Below are 18,380 nucleotides of genomic sequence, written 5' to 3'. Positions count from 1 at the left end.
TCTAGTTTCAGCTTTATGATTTTTCTTATTTAACAAATATTTTGCTGGGTACAGTGGCTCATGCCTGTAATCCCAGCACTTTGGGAGGGTGAGGCAGGAGGACTGCTTGAGCCCAGAAGTTTGAGGCCAGCCTGGGCAACATAGTGAGACCCTGTCTCTAAAAATAAATAAATAAATACAGGCCTGGTACGATGGCTTACACCCGTAATCCCAACACTTTGTGAGGCCAAGGCAGGTGGATCACTTGAGGCCAGGAGTTTGAGACTTTGGGCGGCCAAGGCAGGCAGATCACTTGAGGCTGGGAGTTCAAGACCGGCCTGAGCAACACAGCGAAACCCAGTCTCTGCAAAAAATATAAAAATTAGCCAGGTGTGGTGACTCGCACCTATAATCCAAGCTTTGGGAGGCTGAGGTGAAAGCATCACCTGACCCAGGAGGTTGAGGTTGCAATGAGCCAAGATCATGCCATAGCACTCCAGTCTGGGTGACAGAGTGAGACCGTCTCAAAAAAAGAAAAAAAAAAACTTAGGCCGGGCGCAGTAGTTCACACCTGTAATCCCAGCACTTTGGGAGGCTGAGGCGTGTGGATCATGAGGTCAGGAGTTCAAGACCAGCCTGGCCAACGTGGTGAAACCTGGTCTCTTCTCAAAATACAAAAATTAGCCAGGAGTGGTAGCAGGTGCCTGTGAATCCCAGCTACTCAGGAAGCTGAGGCAGGAGAACTGCTTCAACCCGGAAGGTGGAGGTTGCAGTGAGCCCAGATCGCGCCACTGTACTCCAGCCTGGGTGACAGAGCATGACTCCATACTAAAAGGAAAAAAAAATTGTTTTTTACAGTATACACCTGTACCCCTACCACCTAGACTACAGTGAACATTTTAACGACTTGCTTCATCAAATTCCATCTCCTTTATAACACAAGCATTACAGAGAGAGAAATTACGGGCTGAAAGGCAAGTGTCAGAAAACCAATGGTTTGGCCAGGCATGGTGGCTCACACCTATACTCCCAGCACTTGGGAGGCTAAGGCATGTGCATCACCTGAGATCGGAGTTCGAGACCAGCCTGGCCAACACGATGAAACGCCATCTACTAAAAATACAAAAAATTAGTCGGGCGTGGTCACACACACCTATAGTCCCAGCTACTCTAGAGGTGAGGCACAAGAATCGCTTGAACCTGGGAAACAGAGGTTGAAGTGAACCGAGATCACTCACTGCACTCCAGCCTGGTTGACAGAGTGAGACCCTGTCTGGGGTGGGGTAGGGTGGGGTGGGGTGGGAAGCGGAGGGGAGGGATGACTTCAAATAAAACAGGCTGAAGTCATTAAGTCAAGGAAATTAATATTAGGAAATCCTTTCCTTTTTTTTTTTTTGCGACAGAGTCTTGCACCGTCTCCCGGGCTGGAGTGCAATGGCGCGATCTCAGCTCACAGCAACCTCCGCCTCCCAGGTTAAGGTGATTCTCCTGTCTCAGCCTCCTGAATAGCTGGGATTATAGGCTCCTACCGCCACGCCCAGCTCATTTTTTGTATTTTTAGTAGAGATGGGGTTTCACCATGTTGGCCAGGCTGGTCTCAAACTCCTGACCTCAAGTGATCCACCTGCCTCAGCCTCCCAAAGTGCTGGGATTACAGGTGTGAGCCACCACTCCTGGCTAGGAAATCCTTTTTATGTTTGTACAATTACCATATTAGTTTACTATTTAGTCAGAATGGAATTAGATCTACTCCTACTCACGGTGATTCTAGTTTTTTTTTTTTTTAATATCAGATCATGTCATCCCCTTTCTAAAGAATATCTAAATGACTTCTAATCTCAGAACAAATCCAAATAATTTCCCATGTCCTAAAGGCCCTATATGATCTGGCCCCTGCCCACCTCTCTAACTTCTTTTTACCTCCAACTTTTCCTTTCACTCCACTTCGAACTTACTTCATTGGCTGTGTATGTTTTCCTCTTTCCCGTCACTTAAATTTAAGATACTATCATAAATATGCTTAAATGTGGCCAAGCGCAGTAGTGGCTCTCACCTGTAATCTCAACAATTTCAGAGGGGGGCAGATCACCTGAGGTCAAGAGTTCGAGGCCAGGAGCGGTGGCTCACGCCTGTAATCCCAGAACTTTGGGAGGCCGAGGCGGGAGGATCACGAGGTCAGGAGATCGAGACCATCCTGGTCAACACAGTGAAACCCCATCTCTACTAAAAATACAAAAAATTAGCCGGGCGTGGTGGTGGGCACCTGTAGTCCCAGCTACTCAGGAGGCTGAGGCAGGAGAATGGCGTGAACCTGGGAGGCAGAGTTTGCAGTGAGCCGAGATTGCGCCACTGCACTCCAGCCTGGGTGACAGAGCGAGACTCTGTCTCAGGAAAATAAAAAAGAGTTCAAGACCAGCCTGGCCAACATGGTGAAACCCCGTCTCTACTAAAAATACAAAAATTAGCCAAGTATAGAGGTGCATGCCGGTAATCCCAACTACTCCAGAGACTGAGGGATGAGAATCACTTCAACTGGGAGGCGGTGGTTGCAGTGAGCCAAGATCGCGCTACTGCACTCCAGCCTGGACAACACAGTGAGACTCCATCTCGAAAGAGAAAAAACAAAAAAATATATATATGTACACACACACACACACACACGCTTAAATGTATTTACTTATCCTCTTAAAAAATGAAATCAAGCTCAGTTTGGCATAAACTGCATATACTGATTGCAATTCAGCAAGTGTATTTGATGTTTTTCATTATTATTAGCTACAAAAATGTATTTGGCGGAAGTACCAATAAACCGAGACCAACACCCAGAATGAGCAGCTTCAGTGCCTGATTTTCAGTCACATGACTACCGTAATTATGGACATACCGAGGCCTTCACTTAATACTACAGGTCCACAGATTAAAGAAGGATTTTATAGTAATTACCAACTTCAAAATGTCTTAGAAATTTTAATCCCACAAATACTTAACAATGAGCATGTCCCCAAAGAGCCCCAAGTATAGAAAGACATGTAACATTAACAAGTTCAAAATTTAGTTATATTAATGTGTAGTTACAAGCAAACAGTTCCATTGGACAGGTAAATAAAGGAATAAACGACATGGCAGTCGGACAAAATACTTAGGATCCTTTTAAAACTACAAATATGGGTGGGCGTGGGGGCTCACGCCTGTAATTCCAGCACTTTGGGAGGCCGAGGTGGGTGGATCACCTGAGGTCAGGAGTTCAAGACCAGCCTGGCCAACATGGTGAAACCCCGTCTCTACTAAAACTACAAAAATTAGCCAGGAATGGTGGCCTGTGCCTGTAGTCCCAGCTACTCCGAACCCAGGAGGCAGACGATGCAGTGAGCTGAGATTGCGCCACTGCACTCCAGCCTAAGCAACAGAGTGAGACTCCATTTCAAAAAATAAAAGTATATGGCCAATTTTAAAATCCAGTGACTATGTACCATTTATCATAATCACTAGTAACCATAATGCAATTAAATCCAAGGTGCTGTCTACAGCAGGCTCAAATTAGCTCTCTTAGAAGCTGAACTATCAGTCTTTCAGAGTTAACATAAATCTCTCAGCGCTCTAAGACAATTAAGAAGACACAAACTAGGCCGGGTGGTCACTCAAGCCTGTAATCCCAACACGTTGGGAGGCCGAGATGGGCGGATCACGAGGTCAGGAGATCGAGACCATCCTGGCTAACATGGTGAAACCCCGTCTCTACTAAAAAAAAAAATACAAAAAACTAGCCGGGCACGGTGGCGGGTGCCTGTAGTCCCAGCTACCCGGAGGCTGAGGCAGGAGAATGGCGTAAACCTGGGAGGCGGAGCTTGCAGTGAGCTGAGATCCAGCCACTGCACTCCAGCCTGGGCAACAGAGTGAGACTCCGTCTCAAAAAAAAAAAAAAAAAGAAGACACAAACTAGCACCTTCTCCCGTCACTGCATGGGCTCCACCCCATGGACAAGAAACACTTGAGCTACCTCTTTTTAACTCTCCCAATAACTTACACTCCCATATGACCAGAATAAACTTTTAAAAAGGAGTTAACTGACAAATGGAAAGAAATCAAGACTACAAAAATACTCCACCACCACCACCACATACATGTGCACAGGGAATTGTTTACTCGACACATGCAGCACCCCAAATTAATAGTCAAAAATGACCACAGTTACCTAAAAATATGTTAGCCTAACATAAATATCTTGGGTTTGAAGCAGTAAAAGTGTAGGCCTTGCTCTAGAAGTTGGACCCTTAAAAAAAAAAAAATCCGAACACTTAAAGCCATGATTAGGTCAGCCAGGGACCCTTGTACATTCATCCATCTCCCTCAATTGAAGGCAGGACCATCCAGTTAACAAGGGGAGAGTGCTATGTAAGCTAATGAACTGAATTTTTTTTGGCAAATGAATTTTTCAGATTCTCCCAAACTATTCACCATCAACAAGGTTTAAAAGAAGAAACAATGGAATAAGCTGGAACTCCTGAATTTTAGCTGACTCTAGAGGTCAAATGTTTGGGAGTAAATGGAGAATACCTTAACAGAGCAGACAGTTCTGGTCTGCTCCTGACTAGAGAGATAATCCTGGGAAATTTACTAAAGTCTCTGGGACTCAGTTTGCTCATCTGCAAATGGGGTTGGACAACCACACCTGAAAGATTCCTCTTAGATCCAAAATTGAAGAACTATACATCATTCCTACTCTCTTCTTCCCTGCAACGCAGATTTTTATGACAACAGAGAGGATAAATCTAGCATTAGACTTTAACTCAAACCAAGGTGCACCTTATATATTTAATGTCCCCAAGAGCCATCAGTGCTCCACAAAAGTAGATGGAACCAATTAAGACAAGTTATCCAAAGATCCTTCAATAAGTCATCCTTTACAATTAAAAACTAGTCTTTTTTCAGTCCAATGTCACTTGTGCCAAACGCTCAAAACAGTATTTCCGCCTATCTAGCCACATCTCAAGGTGACAATCATCCACATGGTACATACACACTACACATCTGGATGATACTAAGTAGTGGAAAAATTCTCATCACACACATTTTAAATGATGGAAGTTTTCAGTTTTCTGTTTTCTCCTTCAGGAAGGCAGAGTGAAATACAATCTACTTACACACCTGCAAGAAACGTTTATTTTAAAAGACTTTCTTCAAGACAAAAGAACCAAACAAGTCAACAGAGGTAAAAATTTTAAATCAAAACTATTAAAAGAACACAAGTGGAACCAATTCTGAGGTAAAAAGGATTCCAATTTTCCACCGTAAACTACTAAACAAGGTTTGTGAACAAATCAACTTGGATGCAAATAGCGCTATTCAATGAAGACGACCTGGAACTGTAGATCCAATCAGTCACTAAGATACAGAAGCTTAGATGATTCTTAATCAATACAGCGACTTAGACTGAGCAATGTTGCATCTGTTTTCATGCAACATCGCTTAAATCATTTACAGTTTTGTGGGTTTTTTTTTTTTCAACTGGAAAATACTGCTTTTCCACTCAATACAGACCCCAAAGCTTTCAGACGAGTTCGGGCGCGTTCGGGGTGGTATGGCCGTAGATCATACCCCTAAGCTTTCAATACAATCTTTTACTTACCTACACAGTCTCCAACAAGTCTGCATTAAAAGAAAACCTACCCAAAGTGTAACTGGACTTTAATCAATACAAAAGAGTGATTCACGTTTCTCGGTAAACGTAAAAAGCAAAATGGAGTTGTAAAGACTTTCTTTCCCATTTCAACTCCGACAGCCACGCGCACTTTCAGCTGCCGGCCACACTGCGCGGTCGGGGGCCCGGCCCAAAGCCCCCGCCCTGCCCGGCGCTGCCGGGAGAGGAAGCGCCGGGGACCGAGGGCAGGCAGGCGGGCAGCTTGGGATCCACCAGGCCCGGCCGGGCGGGGGAAGAGACACTGGAGACTACGGGGCACGCTTCCGGGGACTGCGCGGGCGGGGTCGCCGCTTTGGGACGCGGGGCCTGAGCCGGGAGTCAGGTCAAAGGTCAGGGGCGGCTCGGCCAGGGGCAGCTCGGCCACGAGCAGCCGGTGGGGCGCGGCCGCTGCGGGGCGGCGGCCTGCCGGCCGGAAGACTGCCGGGCGGGCGGGAGGGCCTGGGGCCCCGCGGCGCCTGGAGGGAACCTTTCCGCTCACCTCAGGCAACGAATCCGAGTCCAGCCTCTTCCCGCCGGGGACGCCGGTCCGTGAGTCGCAAGCTCGGAGACTAAGGCGGGTAGCTGAAGACCAGACCGCGGACTAACTAGAGAACAGACGGAGGACCGCGGGCGGCAGGAGGGAAGCGCGAGAGAGCGAGGGCGGGCAGCGGCGGGAGGGCGGAGAACGACGTGCGCGCCCCCGAGTGCCCAGCGGGCTCGAGCCGACCCAGGTCGCGGCCCCGCGCACGCGCGCGCACTCACAGCTCATCCACTATTGCTCAGGAGCGCGGCCACGCCCTAAAAGCAAAACCCTTAACCAATCATTGCAGCCGCGTGGGGCATCACGGGAACTCCGGGGCTATAAAAGACCTGGTTGCTATTTTGTACTCCCGGAGTCACTCATCCCTCAAGCACCTAGGGTGGGGCTAGGTGCGCGTGCGCGGTTTTAATACTCCTCCCCAAACTGCCAACACTTCACGCAAGCGAAGTAGGCCCCGCCCTGCCTAGATTTACGCGTGCGTACTAACGGGCCTGGCCCCGGAAGATCACACGCGTGCGTAGTAGGGACTACGGTGACAGTATCCCGGGTGGGGCGAGGGCCAGTCATGGCGGAGCCCTTGTCTGGGCAGGCCTTGCAGGCTCTACCGACCACGGTACTGGATGCGCTGGGCGCGCTGGGCAGCGAATTCTTGAGGGAGTGGGAGGCGCAGGACATGCGCGTGACCCTCTTCAAGCTGTTGCTGCTGTGGTTGGTGTTAAGTCTCCTGGGCATCCAGCTGGCGTGGGGGTTCTACGGGAATACAGTGACCGGGTTGTATCACCGTCCAGGTGAGGCTTCCTACGAACCTCCGTGGGCTGGCCGCCCCCGCCCCTACCGTCTCCCGACTGTATCATTGGGTTCCCCACTATCCTGCAAGAGGCTCATCAGAACTTAACATTGGTTCACGGCCTTACCACCCTGAACGCATCTGACCCCGGAAACTAAGCCGGGTACTTGGATGAGAGAACTTAACGTTGTACCCTGACTCATGCCACCATACCATTTTACGCCAGAATCCCCACCAGTCCACCCATCACATTGTATCTGTTCCTCAGAACTCTCACCTGGCAATACGATTAGTCCCTTAGGACCCTTACTAGACTTCACCAAACAATGCCAGTGGTCTCTAACCTGACCTGGGCTGATGCCTGCTCAGATCCCCACCCACCCCAGCCTGCTGCAGCTCTGGATGTGTTTTTGCCTCCAGGTCTGGGTGGTCAGAATGGATCCACGCCTGATGGCTCCACGCATTTCCCTTCGTGGTGAGTAAATCTGTCCATACCACAACCCCATGCTTGGCATTCCAAGGACACTCCTGTGCTGGTGACAGAAGGGAGTTCTCAGGCTATAAGCCCACCAGCTTAATGGCCTTTGCAGCAAGCTTCAAGTCTGCACGTAGAGTTCAGGCTTCGAGTTAGGATGACATCAAGGTCTGGACAGTCCATCAGCATGTTGTTCAGCAGCCTGTAGGACAGGTGGTGGTGTTGTCATAATTTCAGAGAGATGAAATGATAGGTTTGTTGGATTCCACTCCGCACAATCCCCTCAGTTGGGAAGGCAGTAATCTCTGTCCTTAGCACATTGACCTCATCAGGGTCAGCCTCCTCTTCTGCAAAACATGCATTCACTAATCAGGGCATTCATTCAGATAATCTCTGGGCCCCTATCACATAGGGACCACACGAGGCCCAGAGAACAAAGACAACCCGGGCCCTGCTCATGGGGAGCCAGGGATTTATTAGGGGTGCACGGGGCAGGGGTGGTCAGGGAAGGCATCTCCCAAGAAAGACACCTAGGCCAAGATCAAAGGCCACAGGGTGACAAAGTGTACCTGGCAAAGGGAATGGATAGAGCAAGGCTAAGAGGGAAGGATAAGGGTGACATATTAGAATAGGTAAGACTGTGATGCTGGAGCTTGAACGTGAGAGCTTGTTGGACCTTGGGAGCCATTGAAAGACTAACTCAGCAAGGCTGTGATCTGATCTAATTTGCCTTTATAAATGCCTACTTCATGGCAAGTAGATAAAGCGGTCCAAGAGTTAGGGCTAGAGGTTAGAAAGGCTGCCACTGGGCCGGGCGCGGTGGCTCAAGCCTGTAATCCCAGCACTTTGGGAGGCCAAGACGGGCGGATCACGAGGTCAGGAGATCGAGACCATCCTGGCTAACACTGTGAAACCCCGTCTCTACTAAAAAATACAAAAAACTAGCCGGGCGAGGTGGCGGGCGCCTGTAGTCCCAGCTACTCGGGAGGCTGAGGCAGGAGAATGGCGTAAACCCGGGAGGCGGAGCTTGCAGTGAGCTGAGATCCGGCCACTGCACTCCAGCCTGGGCGACACAGCGAGACTCCGTCTCAAAAAAAAAAGAAAGGCTGCCACTGCCCAGATTTCTGTCTTGGAGAAGACGCCAGGCCCCCTGGCTGCCTGTAATCCCAGCACTTTGGGAGGCTGAGATGGGCGAATCACTTGAGGTCAGGAGTTTGAGACCAGCCTGGTCAACATAGCGAAACCCCATATTTACTAAAAATAGAAAAAAGTAGCTGGCATGGTGGTGTACGCCTGTAATCCCAGCTACTCAGGAGGCTGAGGCATGAGAGTCACTTGAACCCAGGAGGCAGAGGTTGCAGTGAGCCCAGATCACGCCACTGCACTCCAGCCTGGGCATCAGAGTGAGACTCTGTCTCAAAAAAAATAATAGGCCAGGCACGGTGGCTCACGCCTGTTCTTAGAACTTTGGGAGACAGAGGAGGGTAGATCGCATGAAGCCAGGAGTTTGAGACCAGCCTGGCCAACAGGGCGAAACCCCATCTCTACTAAAAATACAAAAATTAGCTGGGTGTGGTGACATGCGCCTGTAATCCCAGCTACTTGGGAGGCTGAGGCAGGAGAATTGCTTGAACCCAGGAGGTGGAGGCTGCAGTGAGCTGAGATCTTGCCATTGCACCCCAGCCTGGGCAACAAGAGTGAAACCCCTTCTCAAAAAAAGAAAAATAATAACAATAATAAATAAAAAGAATAATCATAAAAAAAAGAGAAGGATGGCAATGCCATACTAACATGGAGAACCAGGAAGAAGAATGGGTCTGCAGGGAGGAGGTGCTGGGCCCAGGGTGGGCTGTGGGAGAGCAGCAGAGAGGTGTAGATTGTTATGTGACCTTACTGAGCCTAGCTCAACCCTCAAGAAGGAGCTTGGGAGAGCCAATTTCATCAACTGTTCTGCCCATGGAATAACCCCTCTCTCTTCTCTCTCTCCATCACTTTCAGGGAAATGGCAGCAAACGAACCTCTCAAAACCCACAGAGAATAAGGGAAGGCAGCAGAGGGTCTCCAAGGGCATCACTGGGTCTGCTGGCTTCTACACTGGGTTCTGCTACTCCCCAGACCTCAGGGACAACTGCCGGGGGTTCAGGGTTGGTAGCAGGGTACCCAGTGCCTGCAGGGCTGGGCCTCTTCTGCCTCTTGGCCCTACGTCCTCATCCAGGCACTGGGCAAGGGAAGAGTTTGCCTGTACCCTTATCTGGGTGCCTTAAGGAGAGAGATTGTGTTCCTTCTCTCTCAGGGGTGATAACTCAGGAAGCCTCTGGGTTGGGAAGGCCATCAGTTCTTTTGTCTTACGTTTCTTTTCCTGTCCCTCTTCCCATCCCCCTGAGATATGATCCCATAAAAATATTTCCTGAGTTGGCCAGGCGCGATGGCTCACGCCTGTAATCCCAACACTTTGGGAGGCCAAGGCAGGCAGATCACGAGGTCAGGAGTTCGAGACCAGCCTGACCAACATGGTGAAAACCCCATCTCTACTAAAATACAAAATTAGCCAGGTGTGGTGGCACACACCTGTAATCCCAGCTACTCAGGGGGCTAAGGCAGGAGATTCGCTTGAACCTGGGAGGCAGAGGTTGCAGTGAGCCGAGATTGCGCCTTTGTACTCCAACCTGGGTGACAGAGCGAGACTCCCATTTCAAAAAAAAAAAAACAATATTTTTCCTGAGAGGAAGCCTGAGGTTGACCAGCTCTGAGATTTGTAAGGCAGGTCTGTTTTCTCCTAAGCCCTGAGTTTTCTGAATCTCTGGTTTTGCTTTGTTAGCAAGGAGCCAGGGAATCCTGCCCTGAGTCAGACCTTAAGCTCTATGGTTATTTAGCTGGCCATTCAGGTATAAGGCAGGGTGGTGTCCCTGCTGGCACCATCCAGATCGAGGCACCAAACACCCACATCCCTGGCCCAATCAGACTTCTCCTGTGAGCCAGGCAAAGAAAATTGTCATCTGCCAACTGTCCTACTCATATTCCTCTCAGTCCTTCTTGGGGGTAAGCTGAGTACCTGAAGGAGCACAGCTGAACCGCTGGGGTAGCTTCCTACCCGACACTGCTTAAGTGCCTATGGGAATGTGGGTCTGTACCTTGTCCCCTCATAGGATGGTACCAAGCATTTAGTGCACAGTGGCCCGGTCATAGCCTTCAGCCTCATCATTACCCATCTGGATCTGGTACAAACGCATGTCACAGCCTCAGCTCCTCCCCACTAGCATCTTCTCTGCCTTCAAGAACCAGGCAGCCCTGCCATGTCACAATAGGCCAGAGGAGTTTCCAAAGGTATGGGTGGCAAATGCCCCTATAGAAACACCAGTACCTGAAAGCACTGTAGCCCTGGACCTGCCTCCTTCCCTCATGGCCATACTTCTGCTTCCATCCGCTGGGCCACCAGCCACTTTAGTGACCCCTGCCTACTTCCTTCCTGTTGGATGTCACACTTCCATCTGGTTGCCTTTGCCTAAGCCATCTTTGTGGTAGAGGGGCACTGGAATTGCAGCTGTACTGAGGATGATGGTCTTCACAGCCCCAGGCCCACCCACTGATACTACTGCACAGAGTCAGGATCTCACATTTCACCCCAGGCTCAACTGAGGATGTGGCTTATTAAACACGGAAGTGCATCGGTTGTTGTGGTTATTCAGACAGAACAAGGGTATGCATGCACAGGGGCAGTGAGAGAGGGAACATCCTGGAAGCTGTTTCCCCTTGGGACCCAGATGCAAGAACTTGCAGGGAGGGGAGAGGTGATGCCAGCTCCCTGGAGGAGCAGGGATGGGGTGCCCAACGGGCAATATCTCCATTCTTATAGCCTGGCCCCTTTCAAGGAGAACCTATTCCAAGCTTGTCTTAGAGGCCAGGAAGGCAGGCACTGGGTTGGCATTTCAGGAACCCTGTGAACAAAGAACAATGAAGCTAGAGACTGGCAAGTAAGAAGGAAGTTTAATTTTTTTTTCAGGATTCAGTGGAGTTCATTAATGCATACCAAGAGCAAAGATCAGCCCAGGGTAAGGCAAGTCTGGGAGGAAGGCCACCCTGCCCTACAACAGCCCTGGAGCTCAGAATAGGTGGTGAGCCTGCCATGGTTTGCTACTGGGCAGCACACTAGACCAACTTGGGAATGTGGAAGAGTAACTCTCTGTTCCCTCAGCCATTCCCAAGTTTACACACAGGCATAGCAGCCCTACTATGAGTCAGCAATCATTCCTGACTTGCAGTAGGGACAATTTGCATTTATGGAAAGCAAACTGGAGGGGGTGGCCTAAGTCCACACCGCCCGTGTTATCACCCTTTGCAATGTGAAAAACCATTGTGAGGTAGGTTGGGCAGGTTTTATCCTCCCCACAAAGGTGAGCCTTTGCTCCACAGCCAGCACCTGGCAGAGTGGGAGAGATGGCAGAACCAAAGTTTCTCATTACCCTCCATTGTGTGAGCTGGTCTGTCACTCAGAAGCAGGGTCCTGAAGGAAGCTGGAGTGGCATGAGTTAGGTGGAGGGAATAGGTGGTATGGCCCCTCAACCAGACAATTAGAATCAGCCTCCACCTTAGCTGCCCACCCCCAGTGAGTTCTGCCTCAGCTTCTTGACTAACCCCTTGTAGGATGCCCTCCAAGGCAAGACTCCTGGAGGGGACAGCCCCACCCTGAGCCATCCTCACTTGAGGGTATAGTAGTTTGTGGGCACAAAGGGCATCTTGCTGACTACAGCCATCTGCTGCTTCCGCCGCACCTCTACCAGCAGCATTGTCCCTGGACGACTGTACTCGCAGGGCACATAACCCATTGCCACATTCTTCTTCAGAGAGGGCGAGGGGCAGCCACTAGTCACGGTACCTGTCAAGCAAGCATAAGCCATGCATTAGCACCACCCTGCCAGTGCCCCCACCCTCCTGGGGAAGAGACAAGGGCTTCCCAGCTTCCCTGGTCCACCTACCAATCTTGGTACCCTCCATGTTCAGGATGGGACTGTGTGCCCGCATCGGGGCCCCCTCACACATCAACCCCACACGCCTCCGCTGCACCTTGCCCTTCAGTTGGGGAACAATGACCTTGGCTCCAGGGAAATCCATAGCAGCTTGGCGGCGCTTCCCTGGAGAATGACACATGAGACATAAGCCACAGCCCATAGAAGTCCTGGCCACAGGAGGTCCTTATGAAGTCCTCAGGTAACACCCATCTAGCATCAAGGCCCCTTTGCTTGGGCTACTCCAGGTTCTATTCCTCCCCTCACTGCCATCAGCCAAAAAAAACACCTCCTACCCCTTAGAGGCCATGCTGCCCACCTGCTGAGCATCTTCAGTTTCTCTTTTTTTTTTTTTTTTTTTGAGATGGAGTCACTGTCGCCCAGGCCTAGAGTGCGGTGGCACAATCTCGGCTTACTGCGAACTCTGCCTCCCGGGTTCAAGCAATTCACCTGCCTCAGTCTCCCAAGTAGCTGGGATTACAGGCATCCACCGCCATGCCTGGCTAATTTTCATATTTTTAGTAGAGACGGGGTTTCACCATGTTGGCCAGGCTGTTCTCGAATTCCTGTCCTCGTGATCCACCCGCCTCGGCCTCCCAAAGTGCTGGGATTACAGGTATGAGCCACCATGCCCGGCAGCATCTTCAGTTTCTAATAGGCAAAGCCACAGTGGCACCTTCAGGAAAGGGAGGCTCAGGAAGGCTGAGTCACTTGGTCCAGGCTACATAACCTTTGGAGGAGTCATGGGCTGGTTAGTCTTATTAAGGGTCACCCCAACCTCCAGGACCCCATCCTTGAGTGCTGGCCCAGCTCACCCAGTGTCCAGCTGAGGCTGCCCTCCACAGGTGTAGTGTGTTCATCAATGTCATTCCCGTAAAGGCAGAGGCCTGCCTCCAGGCGCAGACTGTCCCTGGCTGCCAGCCCTGCCAGCTTCACCTCTGGGTTTTTCAGAAGAGCTGTTGCCAGGTGAACTGCCCCTGCTGCCGGCACCGAGATCTGTATGAAACACCAGAGGGCAGATGGGAAGCTCCCTGTACCACACACCTTCCACCCCTCATGTGCATCTTGTGCCGTATACTGCCCCTTACACTACTTCTTGACACACCTCCACACCGTCTTCTCCTGTGTAGCCACAGCGGGTCACACGGCAGCCAGACACGCCAAACACCTCCATCACAGCACTAGTCATGAAGGGCAGTTTCTTCAGGTCATCTGCCACGCTGGCCTGTAGTACCTGGGCTGCAGTGGGGCCTGGGCCCAGGGAGCCAGTGACCAAGTATTCAGGTCCCAGCACCCCTCAAAGCTGGACTAAAGCCTTATTCAGGGACCAGAACAAGCCCTGAGCAAGTCTTACTCTGCAAGTGGAAGAGGATGCCCTTGTCCCTAGCCCATGGAGCCTTGTAGTAGGTAGGAGGAGGGCAAGATACCAAACTTAAAATTATGGCACACAAATATCACACCTTCTACACCTTCTTCTTGGTATGGTCTCTGTACTAAGCAGTCAATGAAGCCAGTAAGGCAAAGATTGGCTCCAACCCCAGCCCAGCCCTCTCACCTTGCAGAGCTAGCAGGGCATTATCCAACACCTCCAGGCCCACATCTCTGCCCTGGTTCTGAAGCTCCCTGACCTTGTCCTAAAAGACAGAAACACCACAAGAGCATCTGGGGCCACTTACTGAGCACCTACCATGGGCTGGACACTGCAGAGCTGGACAGTAGTAAGACAGTGGAGAGGAGGAGGGAGAAAAAAAAAAGGTAGTAGGCTGGTTCCCATCTTACAAGGTCACATAGCTACTAAGTGATAAGAGGTGACCCAACCCCAGGTCTGCCACCTCACACCCTCACCAGAGGGGCCAAGGCCCCCTCCCCATGCCTAATCCCCCACCACCAAACCCTGGCATGCTCCAGAGTGGGCCTGCTCTTGAGTCTTATAGCTGTTCATTCACTCAAAGAGCCACTGTCCGGGTCCCTTGTCTGCGCCAACCCTGTCCTGGACAACAAGGATGCTGCTCTACGAACAAGGAAGACAAGGTGCCTAGAACACAGGGGGTGTACCTGCATGAGGGCCAAATCTTTCTCCCAGCAGCCAGCGTTGGACACCACATACAGGTGCCCCTCAGAAGTATTGGTTACAATCAAGTCATCTAAGATGCCTCCAGCCTCGTTGGTAAACAATGACAGTGTACCCTAGGACCAAAGTGGAGGGCAAGGCCAAGGGTGAGCCCTGAACCCACTTAGCTACCAAAAGGTTATGAACCCTAACGTGAAGGACTCAGGGTGTGCAAGGTGCAAGTCTGGGCCCAAGTCCAAGGTCTTTGGTCCTCATGCACCAAGTAAGTTTTCATCCCCTCCCTATCTTGGGGTGCTTCCCTGATCTGGTGAGACCTCTGCACCCCTCCCCACTCTGTACTGAGAGCCCCATCTGATGCTTCATCTATGACCCCTAGGACCTGCTGCTTCACCTATCCAAACCTGGGACAACTCAGCCCATGTTTTGCCAACCCACAGGACAAAAGCTTCAAAGGTCATCTTGATGATCCCAGGCTCTTCTAAGCACTCCATAGCAATGCCCCCAAAAAACTTCCTTAGCCTCCTCACTGATGGACAAAAAGCCTGAGGTTGAGGGGGTCACATGAATCACCTGGGGATCTTGTTAAAATGAAGGTTCCGATTCAGCAGGTGTGGGGCAGTGCCTGAGCGTATATTCCTAACAAGCTCCAAGGATGCTGGTTTACAAACCACACTTTTTTGGGTTTGTTTTGTTTTTAGACTGAGTCTCGCTCCATTGCCCAGGCCAGAGTGCAGTGGTGTGATCTCAGCTCACTGCAACCTCAGCCTCCCGAGCAGCTGGGACTACAGGTGCGCGCCACCACACCCAGCTAATTTTTGTATTTTTATAGAAATGAGGTTTTGCCATGTTGGTCAGGCTGGTCTCGAACTCCTGACCTCAGGTGATCCACCCACCTTGGCCTCCCAAAGTGCTAGGATTACAGGTGTTTGAGTCACGGCGCCTGGCCAGGGACCACATTTTGAATAGAGAGGGGTTAAACAGAAGGGATGGCCAGAGAGCAGCATATTAACCTTGGTTTCTGGCCTCCTAGCCTGATGTGGTAAGGCTGGGATATTCCCCTCTCTACAAATGTCTGGGTCTCTGGAAATGACTCAGGGATTCCTTCCCCCAAGACTGCAAGCCCTGAGAAGCTGTGTTTGACTCATCTCTGTGCTCCTAAGCCAGAGGCAGGGACTAAGCCCATTTGCTGGCTCATGACTAAGAAAACTCATAGAGCAGAAATAAAAGGGCCCACCTGGTTTGGTCTTAGCTCTGCAATGTCTCCAACCACTAGACTCTCCATCAGCTTCACCCGGTCACTACCAAATATCTTGGTCTGGGGAAGAGATTGAAAGCCTCAGGCCACTGCAACAGCTACAACCCAAAAGGCCACTAATCTAGGATGCATTCTCCCTGCCATCCACAGTGCAGTCCAGCCCACCCAAAGTGACTAACCAGTCTTTTGGTTCTACACGTGGCAAAGGACCACCTTCTGACTTCCTGACCTCCCCCAGTCACTCTGTGCTGGGGGACTGCCAGGGAACTAGACAGGACCTAGCACCTTCCTGAAATAACCTCTTTTCTTTTCTTTTTTTTTTTTTTTTTTTTGAGACAGAGTCTCTCTTTGTCGTCCAGGCTGGAGTGCAGTGGCTCGCTCTCAGCTCACTGCAAGCTCCGCCTCCCGGGTTCAAGCCATTCTCCTGCCTCAGCCTCCGAGTAGCTGAGACTACGCCCGGCTAATTTTTTGTATTTTTAGTAGAGATGGGGTTTCACCGTGTTAGCGAGGATGGTCTCGATTGCCTGACCTCGTGATCCACCCGCCTCGGCCTCCCAAAGTGCTGGGATTACAGGCATGAGCCACCGGAAATAACCCCTTTTCAAACCAACACCCAGCCCAATACGTGAGAGTGGGTGTCAGCCCTGGAAAACCTGGGACATTAAGGCACACCACTTAGTGGGGGCAGACTAGAAGGATGAGATGATGATGAGACCCTCTGAGCTCATTTCCTTGGGGCCATTGACCTATCCATGACACCCCCATGACCTCTAGCTCTTCTGGGAGGGCTGTCCTTGGAATCCAGTTCACAGCAAACAAAGCCAAGGAGTGCACCACTGTAAACAGGGAGGAAGGCCTGATCAGGCGGCCAGCGTGCTCCCCTGGCTCACCTGCAGCATATGAGACACGTCAAAGAGCGAGCAGTGCTGGCGTGTGTGCAGGTGCGAGTCAGTGTGACTGTCCCGGTACTGCACTGGCAGACTCCAACCCGCAAACGCCACCATTTTCCCGCCGTGGGCCAGGTGGAAGTCATAGAGCGGTGTCCTGCGGAGCACGTCCTGCAGGCGGCTGGGCTTAGTGCCACCAGGGCCCTAGCCCCCAGCCGCTTCCCTCCCCCACCCTCCAAGATCAACACCCTCTATCCCACCTGTGCGCAACTGAGTGGACGACACAAGGCCGGGGGCAATGCCTGCAAGCGAAAGCCCAGATGGGCCACCACACTTACAACCCTCTGCATCGTCGCCTCCAACAAGTACAGATGGCGCACAGAGGACACCACACTGCCAGGCACGCCGGGAGATGTAGTCCAGGCCTCTGCTCGGACAGGTCTCTCTCCGGAGCAAAGGATCTGAAGGGGGCGTGGGCAGCCCCGAGGGCAGGCTGGGATTTAGAGCAGAGAATGCAGGAACTCCCAACCATAGGGAAACAGCCTCCGGCTCTTTCGGCTGGCTTTTCAGGGCAGCTTGGGCAATCCAGAGCTGATTGGGCTGCCCAGAAGAGAGCTAGGGGCTAGACTGCCCCCTGCAGAACCGCCCTGTCTCCAATCAAAGTTCCAGAAAGGGCGGAAAGGTCTGAATCATACCTTTAGGACCTCAAGGGAGTAAGGTCAAGTAGGGGTGGGGAAGGTGGAGAGGTCACAGCAGGGTGGAGCCAGCCTGGCAGGTAGGCAGCACCACAGTAGTCTGGCCTCATGTGGACCCCTAGGTCCACAGCTCTCCCACCAGGCAGACACAGGCAGCCAGCAGAGTCATGCATTCCACAAGTATGTATTGATCTTACTGCATACCAGCCCCTCGGATGGGGACACAGCCAGAAATGAAGCATGGTCCCTGCTACCACAAGGTCCTCTTCACTCACACACACATTGAGGACTACTGCTCCATCATGCTTTCCAAAGCAGCTGAGTGGGGCTATGTAAGTGACCTTGCAGGTAAAGTCGCCACCTGGAAGAACTCATAGGTAAGAGCAGACGGTGGCCACCAAAAGCTCACTAAACTCTTCCGAGAAAACTGTTGAGCCGCACACATGTCCAACTTTCCAGGTCCAAGACATACTGCAGTACTGCTTCATAATAGCCACCAGGTGCAAAGTCAGGAAGAACCAGAGGGAAACAGGTTTTTCTCACATGAAGGAAGAGCAGCCTGCATCACTTAATGGTTGGCCTGAGTTAATGGAGGACCTAGGCCTCTTAAAAGGCAACAAGGCAAACCCTTACTTGGACCCACTCCCTACCCTGGCTGATCTCTCATCATGCTGAGCATCTCTCTTGGAAAGGGGCAGGCCGGGTGTGGCAGCACATGCCTGTAATCCCAGCTACTCGGGAGGCTGAGGCAGGAGAATCGCTTGAACCTGGGAAGTGGAGGTTGCGGTGAGCCGAGATTGCACCATTGCACTCCAGCCTGGGCAACAAGAGCGGAACTCCATCTCAAAAAAAAAAAAAAAAAAAAAAAAAAAAAGGAGCGGGGCAACTGGGAGAAAGGATAGGGATGTGCTTTGAACTATGTCAGATGGCAGAAGGGTCCCAGTTCCTTTTTTTTTTTTTTTTTTAAGATGGAGTTTCACTCTTGTTGCCCAGGCTGGAGTGGAATGTCA

At 51.2% G+C, this 18,380-nt stretch overlaps 3 protein-coding genes across 4 annotated transcripts in view; 1 reads left to right on the top strand and 2 right to left on the bottom strand.

The window, feature by feature from the left end:
• Nucleotides 1-6,533, bottom strand: part of RHOA (ras homolog family member A) — a 51,224-nt gene extending 44,691 nt beyond the window's left edge. The window contains exon 1 of the mRNA XM_017868081.1: nt 6,156-6,533. The gene's annotated coding sequence lies outside the window, so the exon portion shown is untranslated. The remainder of the gene's footprint in view (nt 1-6,155) is intronic.
• A 13-nt stretch (nt 6,534-6,546) lies between these two features.
• Nucleotides 6,547-11,124, top strand: TCTA (T cell leukemia translocation altered). The gene is made up of 3 exons (XM_017868082.1): nt 6,547-6,985; nt 7,405-7,459; nt 9,458-11,124. The coding sequence occupies exons 1-3, from the start codon at nt 6,763-6,765 to the stop codon at nt 9,498-9,500; spliced, it is 321 nt and encodes a 106-aa protein (XP_017723571.1). The 5' UTR covers nt 6,547-6,762; the 3' UTR covers nt 9,501-11,124.
• Nucleotides 11,125-11,424: 300 nt separating this feature from the next.
• Nucleotides 11,425-18,359, bottom strand: AMT (aminomethyltransferase). Of its 2 annotated transcripts, XM_017868079.1 has the most exons (9): nt 16,936-18,356; nt 16,679-16,846; nt 15,768-15,848; nt 14,518-14,649; nt 14,018-14,096; nt 13,568-13,713; nt 13,278-13,458; nt 12,433-12,588; nt 11,425-12,332 (listed from the first exon to the last, which is right to left on the bottom strand). In XM_017868079.1, exons 1-9 carry the CDS (start codon nt 17,023-17,025, stop codon nt 12,154-12,156), a joined length of 1,212 nt encoding a protein of 403 aa, XP_017723568.1. In that variant the 5' UTR covers nt 17,026-18,356; the 3' UTR covers nt 11,425-12,153. The 2 variants fall into 2 exon arrangements, with proteins under 2 accessions (XP_017723568.1, XP_017723569.1); XM_017868080.1 differs by lacking the exon at nt 16,679-16,846 and having other exon boundaries at nt 16,936-18,359.
• Nucleotides 18,360-18,380: the final 21 nt, after the last annotated feature.

The sequence above is a fragment of the Rhinopithecus bieti genome, unplaced genomic scaffold, assembly GCF_001698545.2.
Source record: "Rhinopithecus bieti isolate Rb0 unplaced genomic scaffold, ASM169854v2 scaffold_3875, whole genome shotgun sequence".
Taxonomy (NCBI): Eukaryota; Metazoa; Chordata; class Mammalia; order Primates; family Cercopithecidae; genus Rhinopithecus; species Rhinopithecus bieti.
The sequence above is the reverse complement of the archived record's forward strand: the minus strand, read 5'-3'. Positions and strand labels throughout refer to the sequence as shown.

Coding starts and splice junctions, on each gene's coding strand:
- TCTA (XM_017868082.1), top strand. CDS start 6,763: ATGGCGGAGCCCTTGTCTGGGCAGGCCTTGCAGGCTCTACCGACCACG. Junction 6,986..7,404: donor CGGGTTGTATCACCGTCCAG/GTGAGGCTTCCT, acceptor TTTTGCCTCCAG/GTCTGGGTGGTCAGAATGGA. Junction 7,460..9,457: donor TCCACGCATTTCCCTTCGTG/GTGAGTAAATCT, acceptor CATCACTTTCAG/GGAAATGGCAGCAAACGAAC.
- AMT (XM_017868079.1), bottom strand. CDS start 17,025: ATGCAGAGGGTTGTAAGTGTGGTGGCCCATCTGGGCTTTCGCTTGCAG. Junction 14,097..14,517: donor AAGATTTGGCCCTCATGCAG/GTACACCCCCTG, acceptor TCTGTCTTTTAG/GACAAGGTCAGGGAGCTTCA. Junction 13,714..14,017: donor TGCCCTGCTAGCTCTGCAAG/GTGAGAGGGCTG, acceptor CCCTGGGCCCAG/GCCCCACTGCAGCCCAGGTA.